The 15,780-nt window shown below is 49.4% G+C and overlaps 2 protein-coding genes, 2 long non-coding RNA genes and 3 other non-coding genes across 7 annotated transcripts in view; 3 read left to right on the top strand and 4 right to left on the bottom strand.

Moving 5' to 3' along the window:
* LOC106593626 (SH3 and multiple ankyrin repeat domains protein 1) overlaps positions 1 to 2,607 on the top strand; it is a gene marked incomplete at its 3' end in the record, with an annotated part of 86,682 nt that extends 84,075 nt beyond the window's left edge. Inside the window, exons 27-28 of the mRNA XM_045716066.1 lie at positions 163 to 776; positions 811 to 2,607. Coding sequence (XP_045572022.1) covers positions 163 to 776; positions 811 to 2,607 — 2,411 coding nt within the window. The remainder of the gene's footprint in view (positions 1 to 162; positions 777 to 810) is intronic.
* Positions 2,608 to 2,610: 3 nt separating this feature from the next.
* Positions 2,611 to 8,122, top strand: LOC106601574 (SH3 and multiple ankyrin repeat domains protein 1). The gene is made up of 4 exons (XM_045715358.1): positions 2,611 to 3,802; positions 5,813 to 5,818; positions 6,131 to 7,027; positions 7,711 to 8,122. Exons 1-4 carry the CDS (start codon positions 2,646 to 2,648, stop codon positions 7,781 to 7,783), a joined length of 2,133 nt encoding a protein of 710 aa, XP_045571314.1. The 5' UTR covers positions 2,611 to 2,645; the 3' UTR covers positions 7,784 to 8,122.
* Positions 8,123 to 9,035: 913 nt separating this feature from the next.
* Positions 9,036 to 11,534, top strand: LOC123741701 (uncharacterized). Its single transcript, XR_006769227.1, has 2 exons — positions 9,036 to 9,096; positions 9,134 to 11,534. It is a non-coding gene; the product is annotated as an uncharacterized lncRNA (long non-coding RNA).
* Positions 11,535 to 13,359: 1,825 nt separating this feature from the next.
* Positions 13,360 to 14,802, bottom strand: LOC106601575 (uncharacterized). The gene is made up of 4 exons (XR_001328030.2): positions 14,742 to 14,802; positions 14,164 to 14,192; positions 13,938 to 13,969; positions 13,360 to 13,719 (listed from the first exon to the last, which is right to left on the bottom strand). It is a non-coding gene; the product is annotated as an uncharacterized lncRNA (long non-coding RNA).
* LOC123741919 (small nucleolar RNA SNORD88) lies at positions 13,800 to 13,887 on the bottom strand. The gene has a single exon (XR_006769445.1). It is a non-coding gene; the product is annotated as a small nucleolar RNA SNORD88 (small nucleolar RNA).
* LOC123741921 (small nucleolar RNA SNORD88) lies at positions 14,047 to 14,134 on the bottom strand. Its single transcript, XR_006769446.1, has one exon. It is a non-coding gene; the product is annotated as a small nucleolar RNA SNORD88 (small nucleolar RNA).
* LOC123741922 (small nucleolar RNA SNORD88) lies at positions 14,276 to 14,363 on the bottom strand. Its single transcript, XR_006769447.1, has one exon. It is a non-coding gene; the product is annotated as a small nucleolar RNA SNORD88 (small nucleolar RNA).
* Positions 14,803 to 15,780: the final 978 nt, after the last annotated feature.

The following is a 15,780-nucleotide window of genomic DNA, read 5'->3' as shown; positions in this document are numbered from 1 at the left end:
GATCCCTCTGCTCTGTCTCTATCCTCCATCCCTATACCTCAGTCCCTCGCCCATCTGATCCCTCTGCTCTGTCTCTATCCTCCATCCCTATACCTCAGTCCCTCTCTCTCTCATCAGTCCTTTTCATCCCTCTCTTGTATCTCTGTCTGTGGTGTACTGCAGGGGTGACTGAAGAGGAGAAGTCCCATCTCAATCCTCCGGCCATGAAGTTTGCCCGAAGTCTCTCGGTTCCCGGCCCAGATGACATCCCCCCACCCCCCACCACCGCCCCGCCAGACCCCCCCTTCTCCTCCGCCCCACCCCTGGGCTGGAGAGGGGGCAAGTCTTCCCAGCAGCCCTCTGTGGCCGTGTCCCAGTCCACCTCCACGGCAGCCCACTACCAGCTCTACTCTCAGTCTGTGCACTTTACCCACGGGGGCCGTGAAAGGGCAGCGGGGCCCAGTACCAGCGATGGAGGAGGAGGGGTGGACCACACGCACCAGTACTCTAATGCCCCCGCCCACTCCGCTCAGAGCAGGACTGCCTCTAGGAAAGGGGGCTACCCAGGGGAGCCTGTTGGATCTGGAGGGGGAGGAGGAGTGGGGGGGGCCAAGGCTGCAGGTCTAAGGAGGGGCTACAGTAACGCCGCCCCACCTTCCAGCAGTGCCACGGTGATGCCCCAGCAGCAGCAGACCACCCAGAGGGCAGACCGCAGTGCGGCTGGGGGGGCTGGAGAGGGGGTACCTAAAGGAGGGGGGGCGCGGAGAGGGAAGGGCCCTCTGGTGAAGCAGTCCAAGGTGGAGGACCTGCGTGCTGGCCAGGGCACGCTGGGGGGGCAAGGCCCCAGTGGAGAAGAGCTCCATCCCCATCCCCACCATCATAGTCAAGGCCCCCTCCATCAGCAGTGGCAGTGGCCGCAGCAGCCAGGGCAGCAGTGTGGAGGCTGAGCCCACCCCACCAGGGGAGACTGACAGAACCCAACCCCTCCACGGACCCCCTTCCACCCCAGCCCCGCAACCCCCTGCTCCCCCCTCCACTCCGGCCCCTCCACCGCCCTCCCTCCGAGGCCAGGATAGTGACTTCACCAGCCAGTTTGGGGCGGCCATCGTGGGCGCAGCCCGCCGGGACAGGGAACGCTTCCATGAGGCCCGCAGGAAGAGCGCCTCCATCTTCATGTCTGCTGAGGAGGAGGTGGGGCCAGGGGGAGGAGGAGGAGGAGTGGCAGGCAGGACTCAGGCCTCCCAGCAGCAGCAGTTCAGCCCCCAGCCTGGTGGCCCCTCCCCACGCCTCCGGCCCTCCAAGTCCATCGACGAGGGCATGTTCTCTGGGGACACCTTCATCCACCACACCCGCAGCATGCCCCCTGCCTTCGGCCTGCCAGAGTACTCCTCCCCAGCTCCCGACTACCAGCCCAAGTCTGTTCCGGCTGACTTCTACGGGGCATCAAGCCGGCAGCAGCAGCAGGTCCCCTCTGGCACCACCTTCATCCACCCCCTGACAGGAAAGGTCCTGGACCCCTCGTCCCCCCTGGGCCTGGCCCTGGCTGCCAGGGAGCGGGCCCTGAAGGACGACGGCAGGATGAGGAGGGAGAGAGGGACCGAGCACCAGTTTGTACGACAGATGTCCAGTGTGGTGGCGTTCCCCTCCCAGGCCACCTCCCCCACACCGGCTTCCTCAGCCACCCATTCCTCCAGCTCCTCCTACCTGGTCACCTCCTCCTCCCTAGCCGCCACCACCTCCACCGGCCGACCCCCCTTCCCCAGGATCCTCAGGGGTGCAGGCTGGGGCGATGAGGGGGGAGGGGAGCGGGAAAGGGAGGGCGGCGGGGCCAGAGAGGGGCTGAGGGTGCGCTTCTCTGAGGACAAAACAGTCCACACACATCACTACCAGTCCCAGCACTACCAACCCACCTACAGGGAGGAAAGACAGAGGGAGAGGTCGAGAGAGAGGGAGAGAGAGAGGGAGAGGTCGAGAGAGAGGGAGAGGTCGAGAGAAAGAGAGCGGGACAGAGAGGGGTACATGAGGCAGCAGACAGCCCCTACCCAGCAGCCCCCTCAGCTGTCGTCCCAGCAGCCTCGCCAGGCCTCGTTTCTGAGGATGGAGAGTGAGGCAGGCTACATCCTGTCTCTCACCCCTCCATCTCCCCCCGCTACAGCCGCCCCATCTCACCCTCAGGGGGGAGGGGGTTCCGGGGGCAGTGGCCTCATGGTTCTGCCGCCCCCTGCCCCCTCGGTGGATGTGGATGATGAGTTTGTGTTTGCGGACCCACTGCCCCCTCCGCTGGAGTTTGCCAACAGCTTTGACCGGGGTGGAATGTCAGGTTACACACACCGCGCCATTATAAACAACCTGGCCTCCCGCCAGCAGCAGCCCCCACCGCCTCCCCCTCCTCCCCCACCACCCCCTCCAAAAGATATGTTTATCAGTGGGTTCCCGGCCCACACCCCCCTACCCTCCCCACAGGCGGGGGACTCCACCACCTCCAGCCTTACATCCTATGACAGTGAGGTGGCTAACCTGACCCAGTCAGGAAACTCCCCCACTCAGACATCACCCAACCCCCTTCCTCCACCCTCACCCTCCGGCCTCCAGCCCACAGGACCCCCGCCTCCCCCCTCTGTCTCCCCCCACCCCCACCCAGCTCCTTTCACAGACCCTCCCTTGCCATGACCCACTCTCACCACCTCTACAACAGCACGCACACCGGGCGCTCCTCCACTTCCCATGGGCGTTCCTCCCCCACTGCTCCTCCCAAAGGTCGCTTCTCCCCCACCCAGGGTCGCTCCTCCCCCACCCAGGGTCGCTCCTCCCCCACCCAGGGTCGCTTCTCCCCCACCCAGGGTCGCTCCTCCCCCACCCAGGGTCGCACCTCCACCATCCATAGAAGCTCATCCCCCACCCCTCCTCCCCACTCCATTGCAGGGCCCCCATCCTACCGTGGTCCCCCTCCCATCTCCTCCACCGCAGCCTCCTCTGGCCCCTTCCGGGGCTCTGCAGCCCTGACCTCCACCGCTCCCTGTACCACCACCACCACCACCACCGCCGCCACCACCACGAGGACCTCAGTCCAGCCCCACCAGGACAGGACACACCCAGCCCCCTCTGGTTCTACAGCGGCCGGCCGCAGGATAGGGGAGCACCACCCTCACCCCACAGCTAAGGCAGGTGAGTCCCAGGAGATGGTGGTGGACTCTGGGATAGAGGAGCTGGACAGCCGCAGCAGCAGTGACCACCACCTGGACAACATCCTGGCCATGAGCGGAGGAGCCAGAGAGAGGCTAGAAGAGAGGCTGGAGAGAGGGAGGGAGGGAGGAGGAGGAGGGGAGGGAGACAGGGCGGGAGGAGCAGACCTCCTGGAGTCGTACATGAGCTACCTGGACGGACAGACGTTTGATATGCACAACGCCACGGCGGCCGTCTCCACCTACCCCAAATCAGGCAGGTTCAGGGAGGGGGGCCGCGCGGCCGAACTACGCAGAGAGACCAGTACCGCCCCGCCCTCCTTCCAGTCACACAGACGGAGGGAGGATGAGGAAGAGGAGGAGGAGGGCGAGGAAGGAGAGGAGGAGGACGATGGAGGACGGGAGGGTTATGGGATGACACAGAATTTGGGGCGTCCCACGTCACCTTACTTTGACCGGCCCCGGACCCCTGAGATGAAGCCTCTGTGGGGGTCAGAGGGTCAGTTAGTAGGGGACCAGGGGACATACCTAGAGGGCCGGAGGCTGTACCCCCCCATGTCCAGCATGAAGGCCAGCATCATCAATGAGCTCAGCAACAAACTGCAGCAGAGAGGGAGCCAGAGATCGTTAAGTAGACACAGGTACTCTCTCTATGATATGTTAGAGGATATTTGGTGAGGTTGTGTGTGTTGATACAGGTAAAATGACTACTGTTATACACTGCTCAAAAAAATAAAGGGAACACTTAAACAACACAATGTAACTCCAAGTCAATCACACTTCTGTGAAATCAAACTGTCCACTTAGGAAGCAACACTGATTGACAATACATTTCACATGCTGTTGTGCAAATGGAATAGACAACAGGTGGAAATTATAGGCAATTAGCAAGACACCCCCAATAAAGGAGTGGTTCTGCAGGTGGTGACCACAGACCACGTCTCAGTTCCTATGCTTCCTGGCTGATGTTTTGGTCACTTTTGAATGCTGGCGGTGGTTTCACTCTAGTGGTAGCTTGAGACGGAGTCTACAACCCACACAAGTGGCTCAGGTAGTGCAGCTCATCCAGGATGGCACATCAATGCGAGCTGTGGCAAGAAGGTTTGCTGTGTCTGTCAGCGTAGTGTCCAGAGCATGGAGGCGCTACCAGGAGACAGGCCAGTACATCAGGAGACGTGGAGGAGGCCGTAGGAGGGCAACAACCCAGCAGCAGGACCGCTACCTCCGCCTTTGTGCAAGGAGGAGCAGGAGGAGCACTGCCAGAGCCCTGCAAAATGACCTCCAGCAGGCCACAAATGTGCATGTGTCTGCTCAAATGGTCAGAAACAGACTCCATGAGGGTGGTATGAGGGCCCGACGTCCACAGGTGGGGGTTGTGCTTACAGCCCAACACCGTGCTGGACGTTTGGCATTTGCCAGAGAACAAGATTGGCAAATTCGCCACTGGCGCCCTGTGCTCTTCACAGATGAAAGCAGGTTCACACTGAGCACATGTGACAGACGTGACAGAGTCTGGAGATGCCGTGGAGAACGTTCTGCTGCCTGCAACATCCTCCAGCATGACCGGTTTGGCGGTGGGTCAGTCATGGTGTGGAGTGGCATTTCTTTGGGGGGCAGCACAGCCCTCCATGTGCTCGCCAGAGGTAGCCTGACTGCCAATAGGTACCGAGATGAGATCCTCAGACCCCTTGTGAGACCATATGCTGGTGCGGTTGGCCCTGGGTTCCTCCTAATGCAAGACAATGCTAGACCTCATGTGGCTGGAGTGTGTCAGCAGTTCCTGCAAGAGGAAGGCATTGATGCTATGGACTGGCCCGCCCGTTCCCCAGACCTGAATCCAATTGAGCACATCTGGGACATCATGTTTCGCTCCATCCACCAACGCCACGTTGCACCACAGACTGTCCAGGAGTTGGCGGATGCTTTAGTCCAGGTCTGGGAGGAGATCCCTCAGGAGACCATCCGCCACCTCATCAGGAGCATGCCCAGGCGTTGTAGGGAGGTCATACAGGCACGTGGAGGCCACACACACTACTGAGCCTCATTTTGACTTGTTTTAAGGACATTACATCAAAGTTGGATCAGCCTGTAGTGTGGTTTTCCACTTTCATTTTGAGTGTGACTCCAAATCCAGACCTCCATGGGTTGATAAATTGGATTTCCATTGATTATTTTTGTGTAATTTTGTTGTCAGCACATTCAACTATGTAAAGAAAAAAGTATTTAATAAGATTATTTAATTCATTCAGATCTAGGATGTGTTATTTTAGTGTTCCCTTTATTTTTTTGAGCAGTGTATTATCTTCAGTAGACCATAGATTTCAGTACAAAGGCCTACATGTTTTACTTGTACACCAGTGGAGGCTGCTGAGGGGAGGACGGCTTATAATAATGTCTGGAATGGAGTCAAGCCATGTGTTTGATACCATTCCACTGATTCCGCTCCAGCAGTTACCACGAGTCCATTCTCCCCAATTAAGGTACCACCAACCTGCTGTGTTGTAAACATCAATCACACAGCGATCTCTTGTCATGTATTTTGTGGGAATGGGTAAGTGGGTGAGTGAGTGAGTGTTTTACTATGTAAATTCTTCCCCATTTTTATGTCCCATGCTTTTGTCTCCGTCTGCTTTATGTCTCTCCTCCACCAGAAACAGGTAATTGCACTCCTCCTTTCTCACACACTGTCTGTTTGACTGGATATAAAACATTTCCCCTTTCTTCAATTTGCTGCCTGTGTTTCAACAGCCAGAGAAAAGAAAAGCAAGTTCCTGTCTACTCAGCACAACTCTAATAGCAATTAGCTGCTGTTAACATCCTGAGCATCATATTGATAGCTAATCTAACAATGTCCGTCTTCAGGTTTAGGCTACTAGTGAATAGTGGTGGTGAGGTTGGGTAATGTTTTATGAATAGCCCCTCTATGTACCGTAGGTGTGTCATTGTCAGTCCTCCTTTTCTGTCCCTAGGTTTTCAGAAGACTCCGCCTCGGCCCTGAGCCCCTCCTCAGTTCGTTCCCTGTCCCCCTCCCCTATCCACCACTCCCAGCCCGCCCTGTCCCTGTCCCCCACCCCTTCCTCCCAGTACCCCAACTGGAACCGTCCCTCCTCCCCCCAGCCCCCTGTGGCTGCCGTACAGCCCCCTCCACGCTCCCACTCCCCCCTGTCCTCCCCCACCTACTCCCCTTATCCCACCTCCCCTAAACACCGGCCTGTGTATCGCACCAAAGCCCTGGAGTTCCAGTTTATCCCAAGTAGAGAGTCCAGGAAGGCAGAGTCCCATCACCTGCAGCGTAGGAGAGCCCCCAGTCCACTCATCTCCCCCTCAGAGAGGCCCAAACTGGGTCCACCCCGCCCCTCCTCCCTCCCCCTCCTCCCCACCACACCCCTCTACAGCAGCCTCTACGAGCTCCGTGGCTCTATGACCCCGCCCTCGCCCGCTAACCACATGGGGGACCCCTACTTCTCCCCCTCCCCTCCTCTGTTCGCCCCCTCTGGCGCCCCTCCTCCCCCAAACGCCTCCCTGTTGGTGTCTCGCTCCCTCTCCCCCACCCACTTTCTATCTGGTAGCTCATCCCCTCCCCTGCACCCTCTCCCCGCTCCCCCATGCCTGAGCTACCCCCACCTCCCTCCCCCGTCCCCCTCCAAGCCCTTTGCCTCCAAGCCACTGCCTTATTGGACCAAATACGACGTGGCTGATTGGCTGGGATACCTGAACCTGGGCGAGCACAGGGAGCATTTCCTGGACAACGAGATCGACGGCACTCACCTGCCCTCCCTCACCAAGGAGGACTATCTGGACCTGGGTGTGACGCGCGTCGGACACCGCATGAACATTGAACGTGCTCTGAAGAGAGTGACTGACAGGTAAGGGGAAGAGCGATGGACAGGTGATTGGGAGCAGGGTGAGAGGATAAGAGTACAGAGATAGGCCTGTCTTGTAAAATAAACAAAGATAAAACAAATCCTATGCCAGGTTGTAAACCTCTGCCTCCTGTCTCTGTCCTCTCTCTCTCTCTTCTGTCTCTGTCCTCTCTCTCTCTCTTCTGTCTCTGTCCTCTGTCCTCTCTCTCTCTCTTCTGTCTCTGTCCTCTGTCTCTTCTGTCTCTCTTGTCTCTGTCCTCTCTCTCTCTCTCTTCTGTCTCTGTCCTCTGTCTCTTCTGTCTCTCTTCTCTGTCCTCTCTCTCTCTCTTCTGTCTCTGTCCTCTGTCTCTTCTGTCTCTCTTGTCTCTGTCCTCTCTCTCTCTCTTCTGTCTCTGTCCTCTGTCTCTTCTGTCTCTCTTGTCTCTGTCCTCTCTCTCTCATCTCTCTTTTCTGTCTCCTGTTTTTCTCTGGTTTCTTTCATGTCTCTCTCTGTCATGTCTCCCTGCTCTCCTGTCTCCCTCTCCTGTCTCCCTCTCCTGTCTCTTGAATTGAAATCAGGCTCAAAATTCATGAATGTGTTATTCAGATAGTATGGCACTGCGGCAGCTCTTACTCTTGTTGAAGCGTCCATTAATGGCTCTAACAAACAAAAAATTATGACTTTAATCTCTCTTTTCTTTCCCAAGGCTCTCCAGCTCTCCTTTTCCCATTTCTGCTCTGTCACCACGAGGAAGAAGGGATGATGGGAGTCGGAGCTGAGAAGACAAACAGAAAGAGAAAGGAGGGGGATGGAGTCAGTGAGGGAACAGGAGAGAGAGAGAGGCCACAACTGCTGCTATCCATGATGGATTCACACAACAAAAGCAGAGGACCCGATTTCACCCAGAGGGAGGACCAATCAGGAAAAGAGAGGGGAAATGAGGGATGGAAAAAGGGCTGACCAATGCCTGGTACTCAGGGCCTGGTAGCTGACTCGCACAGATACACTCGCATGCACACAAATACAGTAACACACACAAGCACTGACTCTAATGTCAACACACACACACAAACACTACGAGGATGGAATGACTGAATGTAGATTGAGGCAACAAATAATAGGAGTAAAATAGTGACAAAACTTAGGCCAAAATATTGAGAGAAACAATCAAATGTTGTTTAGCTTTTTCATCTGAGCAGTTCTTAGTGTTGTTGGGGAAAGAGAGAATGAGGATTGTCCTCATTAACACTAGTTAGTGCTTTCTCCTTCTGTCTTCTCTGGGTAGCTCTAGTTCCTCCTCTCTACCCTAGGGTTAGGTTAGGTAGCTCCTCCTCTCTACCCTAGGGTTAGGTTAGGTAGCTCCTCCTCTCTACCCTAGGGTTAGGTAGCTCCTCCTCTCTACCCTAGGGTTAGGTAGCTCCTCCTCTCTACCCTAGGGTTAGGTAGCGCCTCCTCTCTACCCTAGGGTTAGTTAGCTGTCTAGCTCCTCCTCTCTACCCTAGGGTTAGTTAGCTGTCTAGCTCCTCCTCTCTACCCTAGGGTTAGTTAGCTGTCTAGCTCCTCCTCTCAACCCTAGGGTTAGGTAGCTGTCTAGCTCCCCCTCTCAACCCTAGGGTTAGGTAGCTGTCTAGCTCCTCCTCTCTACCCTAGGGTTAGGTAGCTGTCTAGCTCCTCCTCTCTACCCTAGGGTTAGTTAGCTGTCTAGCTCCTCCTCTCTACCCTAGGGTTAGGTAGCTGTCTAGCTCCTCCTCTCTACCCTAGGGTTAGGTAGCTGTCTAGCTCCTCCTCTCTACCCTAGGGTTAGGTAGCTGTCTAGCTCCTCCTCTCTACCCTAGGGTTAGTTAGCTGTCTAGCTCCTCCTCTCTACCCTAGGGTTAGGTAGCTGTCTAGCTCCTCCTCTCTACCCTAGGGTTAGTTAGCTGTCTAGCTCCTCCTCTCTACCCTAGGGTTAGGTAGCTGTCTAGCTCCTCCTCTCTACCCTAGGGTTAGTTAGCTGTCTAGCTCCTCCTCTCTACCCTAGGGTTAGTTAGCTGTCTAGCTCCTCCTCTCTACCCTAGGGTTAGTTAGCTCCTCCTCTCTACCCTAGGGTTAGGTAGCTGTCTAGCTCCTCCTCTCAACCCTAGGGTTAGGTAGCTGTCTAGCTCCTCCTCTCAACCCTAGGGTTAGGTAGCTGTCTAGCTCCTCCTCTCAACCCTAGGGTTAGGTAGCTGTCTAGCTCCTCCTCTCTACCCTAGGGTTAGGTAGCTGTCTAGCTCCTCCTCTCAACCCTAGGGTTAGGTAGCTGTCTAGCTCCTCCTCTCTACCCTAGGGTTAGGTAGCTGTCTAGCTCCTCCTCTCAACCCTAGGGTTAGTTAGCTCCTCCTCTCTACCCTAGGGTTAGTTAGCTCCTCCTCTCAACCCTAGGGTTAGAATTAGGTACAGTAGCTGTCTAGCTTGACTGTTGTTGGCTCCATAGCTGGCTGTTCAGATGTGTTCAGTTTCAGGAGAGACTCCCCTTACAGTTAGTGAAGTGCAGTCAATGAAAACCTGTGTGAGTGAATAGAAATGTTAAGAGCTCTTTGTCTGAGTGAATGTCATTGCTGGAGCGAGTTATTGGGATGAATATTCATGTCCATATTCTGTAGTTCAGAATATGGGCATGAATGAAACAAGGTGGCAGCCTACATGCATGTCTTGGGTAATGTCGTAGGTGGAGCACCTCTTGTAGGGGTCAGTGTGTCATCGGCGGAGCCCCTACCTGTTGGACTGAATGATATGACTGGTCCCCTGTTGGAAAGAGCTTGATGGGTAAATCCTCACTTGACTGTAGTGGCTGTGTCTGAAGGAAACCTGTCTGTATGACTGTGTGTGATTGGTTGTCTGTTTTTACCTCACCAATGGGAGGGCTCCATGCTCACTGAAGGCCCTTCGATTAGGACCTGTAAACACATTCTATTTCTCTATAGCTTCTTTATCATCTTAAGTCTTATAACGGCATATTATATACAGACTGGTCACTGTATTACAAATCTGTAGCAAAAATAAGTGCCCAGACCAACAGCATAGAAATAAACACACAGACATGTACACCCTCTCACTCAATAACACAGATCACTATACTGGCACATACAGAAATGCACACTTACAAATGCTCATGTACGTAATGTACACACATATTCACATTCTCTCTCTCCTACACACACACTCTCTCTCTCTGTGTTTGTGTTAGAATTAATGGGACACCTTAAATATATCTGTTTGGATCCAAGATGTATCTTATACTAAAAGGGACTGTGATTTCAGAGATGGAGGGAATACGTGACTTAAACAAAATCTCAATGAAGATTGTCTCCATTTATACGAAAGACTTTAGAAGCAACTGCTATTCAACCGTTCTAAAGTCCTCTGTGCAAGGGAGAGAGACTGAAAAGGAGAGGGGAGGGAAAGAGAAACAAACTGCCAAATCTTCCTCTTTCCCACCCAATCCCCCCACTCCTTCCAAAACCTCTTTCTACAGAAGCATGAGAACATGAACTGAGGCCCAAATGAGTGGGAGGAGAGATATGTTCTGTTTTAATACTACAATTGTTCTTACAACAATTTTTTTTACTTAAAATGGGTCTGGAATACTGCTATTGATATGAAGAGAATTATTGTTACTATTATCATTACTATCATCGTCCTTACTGTTATAAGGTGCAGTTCCCCGTTCTGCCTTTCATGGCTGAGGTGGCGCTCTTTTGCATTTTAGGCAATGTATTTTCATAATTTTGCCAGTAGTGTTAGTCGCTATAATCCTATAAAATTGTTATGAGATTCATGACTGTAGGTCAAACTATGACACCATGGTGTCTAACAATTTAAAATGTATATAAATATAATAAAACTATATTGTTACTTCCAAAAATATAGAAAAAATATCTATTTAGTTTGATGTACAGAATGCTTTACATATCAAGGCTTTTGTCTAGTCAGAAAACCACCACATTTACTTTGCCCTCTTGTTTCGGTATAATATTTTGAAATGATGAAGGTTTGACTGATGTATGCTTCAGATTGACATTGAGGCCTAGATTCAATCCGGAGGGTGGAAGACCCACGTTATAGCACGATTGGCATTCAAAGACAATGTTCCCGCATTCACAGTAAACACTGCATTTGTTGGCTCTATTGGAAATGACCTCTCAATGTCAATTACGCTATAATGAGGGTACTCCGCGTTCTGGGTTGAATCTAGCCCTAAATATATTTTTATGCAAGAATTCCTCTGCCATCCAAGCTTCCTCTCATGTGATGGCAGCGTCTGTGTATAAAGCTGTGAATATACGTATCACTTTAAACCTCACTGTGTGGAAGCCAAAGTTAGATTCACTACATTGTCATTATTCACATTATTTTATGCTGATCAAGATGTAGCTATTGTGCCCTGGAAATGGCCACGAGACAAATGGTATTGTGAAAAAGATGCATAGAATTATTCACATCATATGTTTCTATTTTGTACATTTCAAGTCATTATGGATCATTAAAGTAGTATTTTATTTATTGATATTTCATTGTTTATCTACTCATTTAAACATTAATTTATGTCAGGGCTATTCAACCCGGGATCCGCAAAACCCCTAAAACAAAACAGGATTTTTATATCACTATCAATAACAGAATAAACATTGAATTACATACCTACAGTGGAGGAGAATATCTTTATAATAGTCAACTTTATTAATCAACTCATTGAAGCCAATAATAAGTAATGTCTGACAGGCTTTGAAACAGTCTATAACACGTGTATAAGTTTCCAGTGTGGCGAGTGCTGCTGGAAAGCTTTCTTGACTTGGACATACATTTTTGGCAACACATGGCAAACTTTTGTTTAACCAGCTAAACAGTTGTTCTTAGTGATAGTTTAAATTACCTTTCTAGCTAATAGGCTGTGTTAGTTTACACTTCCAATTATGTAGGGAGTTCAAAAATAATGACTTATCTACCAAATCCATTTTTAAATGTTGATTACTTCACCTTTCCATTGCCAATCACCTGATGAGAAGTTAAAAATGTTAAAAATGTCTTATGTATGATGGGGTCCCTGGGAGGGGGTCCCTGAGCAAGGAAAGGTTAAATACCACCGATTTGTCATTTTCACAGGAATTATACTATTGACCTATTTTCACCTTGCATTTAGTTGGATTGGGTGCTTTCAGCTTTCTGTGATCAGTTGTACATTTCTTTTCACCATCACTAAAATCAAATAAGGGCTCTTCCATTATCTATTTACTACTAAACACCACATTTGAGTCCTAAAACACACATCCCCCAGCAGTGGGTGGGTATTGGCAGGTTACATACGAGTGCTTTCCATCTCACTCCAATCTGGAGGAATGTGAGGCCTTCAGATCCTTGTCCTTATGCCCACACACGACACACTTAAGCTGTTTACACAGGCAGAACAATTCAGTAATTCAGTTGTTTGACAGATCTGAAAAAAATCTGATTTGTCAAATGACCAATTAGTGGAAAAAATATCAGAACTGGGCTGCCCGTGTAGACAGCCTTACATGAGCAGAGTTCAGGATGGGGAATGATGCTGGTGAGCAAGGTTTTCCTAATGCAGGTGATCTAGCAATAAGGACGATGAAAATAATGCTTATCCCAATTATGGTTTAAGATGTAAAAAAATCGAACCCTGAAGTTCTAAAGAATCTGTCTTCCAAATGATGTTTCAAATGAAGGTACATTATTTAACTGAAGAGCTTTCTATATCCCTCGCGCCATTCCCTATGGAAGACCTCTGTTGTGCATGTCCTCCAGGCATCAACTCCCTGCAGAAAGCCCCCTACACAGCTGCTGCACTGTGAGAGACTATGTACTGTTCAGCTGGTTTACAGTCACTGCATTATGCAATGGGTTCATTATCACATTCCTCTTAGAATATCAAGGTATGAATGCCTGTTCCTGCTGCTATGACAACCTTACCATTTACTTGTGTTGGGTAAATGTGGCAGTGACAAACTTGTTTTGCAGTGTTTTTCACCACCATCTCATAGCGGGATTCAAGAGGTGTATAATTACACTGTCAGGTGGAAGGATCTGGCTGTATAGAAGGCACCATTTTGTTTAAGAGAATATTTTAAACTGATGAGAAGTATGAGCAGATTAACAGTAACTTACAGAATGTGATATACATATGCACATTCATATAAACATAAATATATGAATGTCAAATGTTAAGAGATTAATCAATTAGAATTATAATAAAGATGCAGAAATAAAATTGAGTGGTCATTTATTCCATGTAGAAATAAATTGACCATTTGCATCAAACACATCTCCTGGGGGGAGCTCACCAGTAAAGCTAGAAAGGACATGACCCAGAGTATCTGATCAAAATATTTTAATGTTTCAGCCTTACATAACAATCAGGAACATAAATAAAAAATAATCTCACACAGCACATTTCCATTGATGAGTCAGCCCTTTTATTAACAACTCTTCCCACATTTACAGAATTATTAGAAAGGGATATTGTTTCCCAATCTTGGTCATGTTAGGGAAATAATCCTCAATGCTTTGATAAATTGGTGAGCTGGTTGATTGAAACAAAAAAAGGGACTGAAGTGACACCAGCTGGATAATGCTGGAAATACAGCTAAAACAGTGCCTCGTGCAAAACACAGGGCCCTAAAGATCTCACCCCATGTTAACAGTCTGCAGTCGCCACATTGTGGAGGTCCAAGATCTGCATGAAGAAAGTGATAGAAAACTGTCTGAAAATAATTACATCACAACCTACACAAGGATCCTATGGGAGTTATTATCAGTCTCCTCAGACTCAAGCCTGTCAGAGCCAGAGAGCACCTTATCGCCACAGATATTCAGAGCCCAGTGCAAAACATCACAGGAGAAAGACATTTAAACAAAGACTACATTTGCTTGTCATTAGTACTTAAAGCTCACCTTGTAGTTTGGTATCGACTTAGCCTTATCACCTTTGGGGAAAATAAGTTCCATTAGGACAATCAATGATAAGCAATAAACATTAAAAATCTACAAGACTCAGACTAACATTATCCTCAGACTCGGGCCTGTCAGAGCCAGAGAGCACTTTATCGCCACAGAAACTCAGAGCCCAGTGCAAAACATCATAGGAAACAAAGTACATATGAAAGAAAACCAGACTCACCTTGTGGATTGTTCTGACAGCCTCGTAACCTTTGGACAATAGAAAAAGACTACCATAAGGACAATATCTGCAACGGACAATCAAGCAGACAAGACTAACTACAGTAGACGCGAGCATCCTCAGACTCGGGCCTGTCAGAGCCAGAGAGCACTTTATCGCCACAGAATTTCAGAGCCCAGTGCAAAACATCATAGGAGACGTTTCAGACAACGTATCAGACACCGCAATGCCCCAAGTAACTTGTTAGCTAAGCAGTGTCCATAGAAAGGTTTACCTTCTTGGGTATAGGCTAAATCAAAACGAGATATATTTGCCAAATACTTGATTTGCCTCAAGTCAAAATTATAAATTGAAAGTTTCATACAAACGTTTAAGTAACTATAGCTAACTACCAACACGAGCTTCCTGTAGACGTTCTACAATTAGCATACTTTGCTAGCAAGCTGCTAACGTTAGTTAGCCACATCGAGGGAATTTATTTACTGTCTAACTAAATTAAACATGACTGCTGAGGAAAGGAACTATTTAGCTAAATCGTTTAATTCGAATAAGACGAAAATGTCCAACTTCACACTCACCAAGCCACGTGCTGACCCTCCAATCTAACCCTAGGAAAAAGCTGAGCCACCAAAATGGCCGCTTTTATATGTCATTTCTGGGAGGACCAAAGAATAGGACCCCATTTCTTTTGCTGCCTATCGTAGGCGCCGTAAGTAAAAACAATCACCTTGTTTAGAATTAACAACTTTAAGTCGAACTATGAAATAAAATGTATTTAAAGTGTATTATATGCATATTTAATTTGTTAACTACTTGCAACATTTTGTCTTGGATAAGATAACCATTGGAGAGGCCATACATGTGAAAGCATACATGATTCATTTGTAAAAAGAACATGTGATCAGGATACTCTATTGCCAGAGTTACCATTATACACTTCAGTATAATACACAGTATAATACACTTCAGTATAATACACAGTATAATGGTAACTCTGGCAATAAAGTATCCTGACCACATGTTCAGTATAATGGTAACTTTGTGTGAGTGGTTCTAGTTTTGTAACCATAATGTGTGGATTGATAATACTGTATTTCCCCTCAATGACAGCCCAATGTTTTAGGTTCAGAATCATTTGGGATGAGCAACAAGTGTTAAACATAGTAATACAAAACTGTTTAAATTCAAATTTAGTCAAAGTACCATGACAATAACATGAGCTTGAATGCCACGCCTGCATTGCAGAGTCACTGTGCCAGCAGCTCAACTGTCTAATGTTTTAAACGACAAGTCCTGGCAAGGCAGAGCAGAGAAGTGTAGCATAGCATTAGGCGTGAGATCATAAGGTATGTGAGTGACTGCTGTTGGTAATATGGCCCCCTATTAATCTCCAGAGATCCCCAGCTTTAAAGTAAAACACACATTCTCTCTCTCTCTCTCTCTCTCTCTCTCTCTCTCTCTCTCTCTCTCTCTCTCTCTCTCTCTCTCTCTCTCTCTCTCACACACACACACACACACACACACACACACACACACACACACACACACACACACACACACACACACACACACACACACACACACACACACTCTCAGACAAACACACACGCACACACT

This window comes from Salmo salar, chromosome ssa03, assembly GCF_905237065.1.
Source record: "Salmo salar chromosome ssa03, Ssal_v3.1, whole genome shotgun sequence".
Taxonomy (NCBI): domain Eukaryota; kingdom Metazoa; phylum Chordata; class Actinopteri; order Salmoniformes; family Salmonidae; genus Salmo; species Salmo salar.
This window is presented reverse-complemented; position numbering and strand designations above follow the sequence as displayed.

Excerpts from the sequence above, each read along its gene's own strand:
- LOC106601574 (XM_045715358.1), top strand. The coding sequence starts at position 2,646 with ATGACCCACTCTCACCACCTCTACAACAGCACGCACACCGGGCGCTCC. Across the intron at positions 7,028-7,710 it reads CTGAAGAGAGTGACTGACAG|GCTCTCCAGCTCTCCTTTTC; the intron begins GTAAGGGGAAGA and ends TTCTTTCCCAAG.